This window comes from Saccostrea cucullata, unplaced genomic scaffold (assembly GCF_032062105.1).
Source record: "Saccostrea cucullata isolate Sc308-1 unplaced genomic scaffold, CSIRO_AGI_Scuc_v1 ctg1976, whole genome shotgun sequence".
NCBI classification, from domain to species: domain Eukaryota; kingdom Metazoa; phylum Mollusca; class Bivalvia; order Ostreida; family Ostreidae; genus Saccostrea; species Saccostrea cuccullata.
Window position 1 is genome coordinate 4,194 of NW_026940984.1, and position 7,339 is coordinate 11,532.

A 7,339-nucleotide genomic window follows, 5' to 3' on the forward strand; every position below is an offset into this window, starting at 1 on the left:
GCCTTGGACTTTCAGTAAGACGTGGCATTTTCGATGTTACCTTGAGAATTGTACAGAAAGAGATTTGGAGGAAAATACGTAGTGAATCATTATGTTTGAATAAGAAAAAATGTTATCTGTAAAAAAATTAATTATATAGCGTTTTCAATCCCCATTACGATGTTATTAATGCAGAAAGGTGAGAAACTTTGTGCATGTTTGGAAAAGTAAATTATCAATGTAACAGACAGTTAATGTACAAATGTAATTGTTTACCGGGACATATTATTGACAATTAAGTTGCAGTTACAGTAGTTTCAATTAATATTACCTCGCTAAAAGTCAGAAGTCGTAAATTCTATGTTCGTTAAAAAGACCTTGTAAACAATTTAGCCTAGCACCGGATCGTATTTTATCTAATGTATGTCAGGCCTTTCTGAAGCTAACGACCATATAAATTTTCAATTTTTCTTATATTTATACATTTGTACAAGTATACGGCTTATGGCAGGTGCGACCTGTCATCAAGGAGATACATCCTTCATCGTTTTTTACGACTTTGTTTTGTAGTATAACAAGCTTCAAAATCAGAATTTGATTAATTAACATGTTCATAGTAGCATGTTAGATTAGAAGGTTCTTGAGCTGTATACGTGTTTTGAAAACATAAGGCAACAATGGGAGAAATATACTCACTTCTCTTACAACTACATTTGGCATTAGTGTTAGGTGTACATTTTGTCCTTTGTCCATCAACAACCAATAAACACTCTTTTCCACGTTCACATCCCCTATTTAAAAAGAAACTGAAATTTTAAAGCAAATATTTGAAATGATGTCCATTTCTTATAAACGGTTTTTCTACTGACATTCATCAAGAAATGTCGATACATATCGCATGTTAAAGAGGACGGACTTGATTTGTATTTTGGGTTATTTGGTTCAATATCAGCTTTTACATCAACTATAACAGTGCGACAGTTATATACTCGTAATATATGAAAAATCAATTAGAGCTCACCAAAACTGACAGGAAATTTCTTCTTTTTCAGTATCCATGAAGTTTGGTAGCAATGCCGAGCTCGATTGCGATGGGAATGGATCTCTTGAAAAAGCTGGAATGCCGCGAATTTTTTCCGGCTTGTTAGCTTTTTCTATGTAAAGAAAATAAAATCACATTTTCAATTATAGAGTCAATAGAAAAGAGATACTAAATACTGAAGAAATTATAAATTATATCTTTGTTTAATTCATATGAAGATGAGTTTGAATCAATTACCAGTTTAATTGTTTTTTTTTGGATACATACTTTTCATGCACTGGCATATATCTCCACTTTTTGTATTACACTGGACTGGTTGACCTTTCACGATTGTCATGCATTTGAAGCTTTTCTCCAAACATCCTCTATGAGGAGAAAAAAAACCCATACATTTCATAATTTTGAAATTAAATGTTATGTCTTTATGTGGTATATCAAATATTGCATGGGGAGTCAAACATTACTCTACATGTCAAATATTGCAATGAAAATAAGATTTGTAACATACAAAACCTGTTATACAACTGATATTCTGGAATATACTTACATATACTGACACGGCAATCCTTTAAGAGTTTCTTCTCCAACCTCCATGTTTTCCGGAACATCCAAGGGATCATGGCCTCTATTAAATTCCGTTTCCGGTATAGATGTTTTCCAAGTCCTGGTTGTCTTAGAAATGACTTTTTGTTTCCTCAGAGATTTTACTAAAATTAAATTTTAAATTTTAAACTTCACTGATGGATTATACATGTATTACTATGATATGAACAATATCATTTTCAAACTTATCGAAATAATTATCATTTCCCTTATAATATCAAAAATATGTCAGTTAAATCTATTGCCGTCTCTTTTTTCAATAATATCGTCTAGAAAACTATAAAACAAAAACTCAAACAATCCATACATATAGACGCCAAAGTAAAACTCGAACCTCTCATGCACTGACAAGTCTCGGTACTGTCTTCATGGCAGACGACTGGGTGGCCATTAACAAACCGCATACATTTGTAGTCACTGATACATCCCCTGGGTTTACAAAAGATTCATAACAACGATTTTTTTTCCTGTAACTTAATTTGATGCTGATGATAAAAACAGCACTTGTTTGCATGCTGACATTTTTAAATGAATGGACATGCGTTCATACAAGTTTACTTTGAAAGCACTAAATTTCGTTGGGGCTCAATTTTCATAGTTTTTGAGGTAGGAAGACACCTCCTCATTAATGTCCTACACTATGTATTAATTTCAAATTCTTGAGCTCAATATTTCTTCAACCACGGACTTTTAATTTTTTATTTAACAATGATATACAATATGGATGTAAAAAAAAAATACTTTATTGTAAACATTCACTTATTACTCTGTTCATCTACAATGTAGGTGAGTTTAAAATGTTCAATCAAAATAAAACGTACAATAATCATTAAATTAGCAAAAACAAAGAACATACATAAATGAACAAGTTTTTACTTACCCCCATTGACAAGGCACAAAGTGATTCTCGCCCCCAAATTCAAAGTCTGACTCCCGAAAAGAGTTTAGATCTTTACCATTGCCTACATGTTCCCCTGTTTCCGGAATCATGTGCACAGACTCTGATTTTCCTATATTTGTTTGAATCACTTCCGGTTCGATGTCATTTCTTTGGTCCTCCTCCGGTTCGACAGTGTTTGCTTTGGTATCGGTTACTTGATTCACAATCTTTTGCTTTTTAATTTGATTAGAAAATGGATTCGAATGTGCTCCTTGATTTTGAGGAGGTTCCTTGTTCGTTTCGTCATTTTCTCCGCGTCCTTTGTTGCCAATTCGGGATTTCAACCAAAATCTTCTCGATGTAAATTTTCTCCGAGTATTGTTTGGCTTTTTAACAGTGTTAGGACTGGCAGGTAAATTTAAAATGTTGCTCTGTGACAATTCTTGCTTTCCATCATCCTGTCTGTTGCCAAATGGATTACTAAATTCTCCCGATTTTTTCTGAACATTCAGATTATTTCCTTGACTTTGGTGTGCCCGAAACAACTTTCGCTGTGTATCAAACAATCCATTCGAAAATGGTATAACACTAATGATGAAGTACAAAGCTAAAATGTCGAGTACTTTCATTGTAATATAATTGCCCATTCGCTTGAGCAGACCCTAGACTTATTATTATATACGTATTTAAGTTATGTATAAAAAAGACATGATATTGACTTTCTTAATTTTTTGCCTTTAGCCTTTCTTCTTTGGCATACTGATGTTAAATTTGATGAATGATGTAACATTTGGATTAATGTACTTGAACACATGTTTTGCATTCGTTTTAGAAATATTGACCGAAATATTATTCACCCCTTCCCACCAAAATAACGATTCATTTTTTTCATTTCGTATTTAGATAAAACATATATTAAAAGCAAAACAAAACAGTGAATTATACCGTTTTATTGAAAATGAAAAACGTAACATTTTAGAAAAACAGTTTATGAATGAAAATCGTCCATCCATTGGATGATACAATATGTATGACAAATCATATTAATATTAACAGATAAAGAAAAAGTGTAGAATTAAACTTAATATTTCTATAACTGTATTGAGTTTTTTTTGTTCGGAAGAAACACAATTGTTAGCAGGAAGTATTTTACTAAACTTCAATGTTTGTACATGTACTTCAAAAGAAACAAACACATTGTTTTTGCTATAAAGAATTTTGACCTGTTTCAATCTCTTGACATCAAAATACATACTTTACCTATACTGTCTGATCGCACACTAGAACTGTTTTTGTTCACGAGTCACGATACTTTTTTTAATGCTTATAATCAGGCTTACATGTACATACCAATGTCATTGTTGGAAACACGAGTTGAAAGAACAAGTTGCCTCGATAAAAATACGATTTACAATGTAAATTGCAAAATGAAGCTATTTCTTTCCAAACAGAGTTTCCATAAATCTGTTGAGAATCCCTCCTAAATTTATTCTAGGTCGATTCCTCCTCTGAGTTTTTCGAATCCGTCTATGAATTCTTTGATCCTCCACTTTTGCCATACATGCTCGGGATCTTTTGCACTCAACCTTGAATTGGTTTGGAAATATTTATTACATAGATGTTTCACATTGCAAAAGACACCGTGACATATTTTGCATACTGCAAAATGCAGAGATATTACAAAGACAGAAAAAAATATTTACCCGACCATCTGGAAAACACTTGCAGTATTTGCATTTCCCCTCGTATTTAAGATAGGCATGGGGGATGAATTTCTGGTCGTGGATGCATCCTGGGACACAAACGCATCTGCCGCTGTAGGCCCGGGGGCACAAAGTGGCACTCCGTGTGATCATGGTCTTGGCTATCACACACTCCTGGCCTATGGTACAACCACTAAAGTTCAAAATTTGAAATAAGTTGTATTTTTGGTGCTACTTGCATTGAATAACCCGCAAATCAAGCAGTGAAGCAAAACTTCTTAGATTCCAAGCACATGTATTCAAAACTACATGTAGTAAAGTGATATTGTCTAACCATATAATATGTAGAAGTATCTCAGAATTGCATGAAAAATCAACATAGATCGTTTTCACTGCTCTATACAAACATATAATAGATCAAGCTAATTCAAAGGAGTGTAGATACCCATTTTTGGTGTCTTTAAGTCATTATTAATGGGATATTGTGTCAAATATGAACGCCATATCACATGTCATTTAAGAGTTATCAACAAAGTTCAGTTTAATTAGGTTAGACATAAACGTCAAGGGTTAGAAAACATAAATATCTTTTAACATATAATAATGCACATGTCAATTATATGAAAGCCTTGTCTCTATTCCATAAAACTAAAATGTTATGAGGAAAAAATAACATTTTTGAAAAGTAGATTAAACTGTAATGTCAAGGTCACGATCTCAAAAATCTCAGTGTATCTAGAAAGGTCTTGTCAGAGGAAATATAAATTTGAAATGTGAAAGGACTGAAAGCCTTCTTTCTTCTCATTTAAAATATTTGATCAAGATTCATGTTTGAGAATGTTAAACATAAGATCAAGGTCAAGAGGTCAAAAATCAAAGTGTATTTAGAAAGATTTTGTCACAGGTAATACACATGTCATGTGTAATATGAACGTTCTGTAATGCCCCCCTCGAAAGTGGGGAACAAAAAGGATAAGAAGAGAGAATATCCCATGGATAAATGACTTTTAAAAACGACTTCGTCATTTTTGAAAAAAATCCATATATCTTGAAGGACAAGTACACTTATTTGTGGTGAGTTTTGACCTATCTAAATATAATTATCAACTCACCTGAACTGACATTCCGGGCCATTTAATGCGGGCGGCGGTGGTGGGTGTGGACCATGATGATTGATCGGTACAAGGTCTCCAATCTTATGTCTAGGACTGTAAATATTAAAATCATCCACGTGAACATCTCCGGCATGAGGACCATGAGAGCTCACCGGGACATCGCCATGATGAGGATTAACTGGGACGTCATGATGATGATGATGATCTTTCGTTACATGAACATCAACATGGTGAGGATTTACCGGTACATCATGGTGATGATTGCCTTTCGATACATGAACATCAACATGGTGAGGATTTACCGGTACATCATGGTGGTGATTATCTTTCGATACATGAACATCAACATGGTGAGGATTTACCGGTACATCATGGTGGTGGTTATTTTTCGATACATGCACATCACCATGATGAGGATTTACATGCACTGTTTCACCACGATGATTCTTTGTTGTCACGTGTACAGCTTTTACTTCATGGTGATGATGATGATCTGTCTTTACATGTACATCGGTATGGTGAGGGTTCACTGGAACATCATGACCATGGTGATCTTTTACAATTACATCGGTATGGTGTGGATCATGAGTGTGTGAAGTGGCCGGTACATCATGATGATGGGGATTGTGTGGTGTGCTGTGACGGTTTGAACCGACTGATACATCCTGACGGTGACTACCGATAAAACCCGGGAACATATGGATAGGACTCACCGGTCCTATCCGTCTTGTGCCTACCGGTATATTTCCAGTACGTGGACGTATGGGTGATACACTACGACCCGTATTTATTGGTGAAATTCCAAGGAAAGGATCTAAAGGATTTGAACCAACGGGCAAGTTTGTAAACCGAGAACTTACTGATGAAGGACTGCGGCCAGTATTGGACCGTGGTGTTCCTACACTAACTGGACCACTGAAAGAGCCACTAAACGGTCCGAAGTTATCCCTCCCTGAAGGAAAACCGCTAAAACCAGGTGGAAATGGACTGTTGCTACCGGTAACGAATCCATTGGAAAAGCCCTGCGTTCCCAAAGAACCTTGTGGTGTTCCGAAAGAAGAAGCTCCAAAACCTGCTATTGGATTTATTGACGATTCTCCCAGATTTGTCTTTAAGGTCGCTCTTTGAGTTCCAGCAGGAAGAGTTTGGCTGCTTTCAGGGCCTTGTATCACCAAGGATGAGACCAAAGGTATCAAAAACAAAACAAGGATAAAAATACCCACCTGCATTTTGTAACAGTCCGAACTAAAATAACTAAGTTTACATATCATACGGCTTACGTTAAAACATTACATGCGTTATTGAATCTGATCCATCACGTTCCTAAGAGTGATTAGGATTTAACAAGGAAGAGTGTCCTAAATGTTAAGGAAACATTGGTTCACCATAAAAAAGGTAATTAATCTCAAATTGAATCGCGGATTTACATTAGTCGTTAAGACATCAAATCAGAAGACATTACATTTATTTTATTATATTTAGCATCTACATATATTAAAATGTAAAGGAAAATAATATGTTACATGTATATTCTTTAGTACAGCGTCACTTCTGTTTGGCATAAGGACAAATTAACACACATACACACACACGCACTGCCTAACTAACACACCGAGCGCGGTACAAATCCTCTTCTAACTCCTATGTGAGGGGATAATAAGGTGTGTAACCACATTCGACACGATTTACGTCACAGTTTCGTATCAGTAAACTCATCAATTACCATGTATTTCGTTCAGTCTCTCATGCACATGAAGATATCGGTTGACTTCTATCAAAGGATTTCAAAAATGTCTCATGATTTATTTATATTAAATACGAAAAAAAAACTCAGTTGGGATCACTGTTATGTTTATTCAAATTTTTATTTCTTTATTTAACAAATGTCTTTGTGGGTAATATGTCATTGTTTAGGTTGTGTCAAATATGATGAACGACTTTTTATATTATGTCATTCAAGAATTATCACCAAAATTTTTGGGGGTGTTTTGGGAAAAAATTAGGTCAAACATGGAGG

General features: G+C 34.7%; 2 protein-coding genes across 2 annotated transcripts; both read right to left on the reverse strand.

The window, feature by feature from the left end:
- Positions 1-675: 675 nt before the first annotated feature.
- LOC134256770 (uncharacterized) lies at positions 676-3,179 on the reverse strand (the record flags this gene model as incomplete). The annotated part of the gene is made up of 6 exons (XM_062739440.1): positions 2,505-3,179; positions 1,959-2,053; positions 1,569-1,728; positions 1,289-1,386; positions 1,001-1,133; positions 676-770 (listed from the first exon to the last, which is right to left on the reverse strand). Coding segments are annotated over exons 1-6 (1,228 nt in total), but the record flags the coding sequence as incomplete, so codon positions are not given.
- A 293-nt stretch (positions 3,180-3,472) lies between these two features.
- LOC134256767 (uncharacterized) lies at positions 3,473-6,589 on the reverse strand. The gene is made up of 3 exons (XM_062739439.1): positions 5,320-6,589; positions 4,208-4,400; positions 3,473-4,090 (listed from the first exon to the last, which is right to left on the reverse strand). The coding sequence occupies exons 1-3, from the start codon at positions 6,549-6,551 to the stop codon at positions 3,938-3,940; spliced, it is 1,578 nt and encodes a 525-aa protein (XP_062595423.1). The 5' UTR covers positions 6,552-6,589; the 3' UTR covers positions 3,473-3,937.
- Between the last annotated feature and the right edge of the window lie 750 nt (positions 6,590-7,339).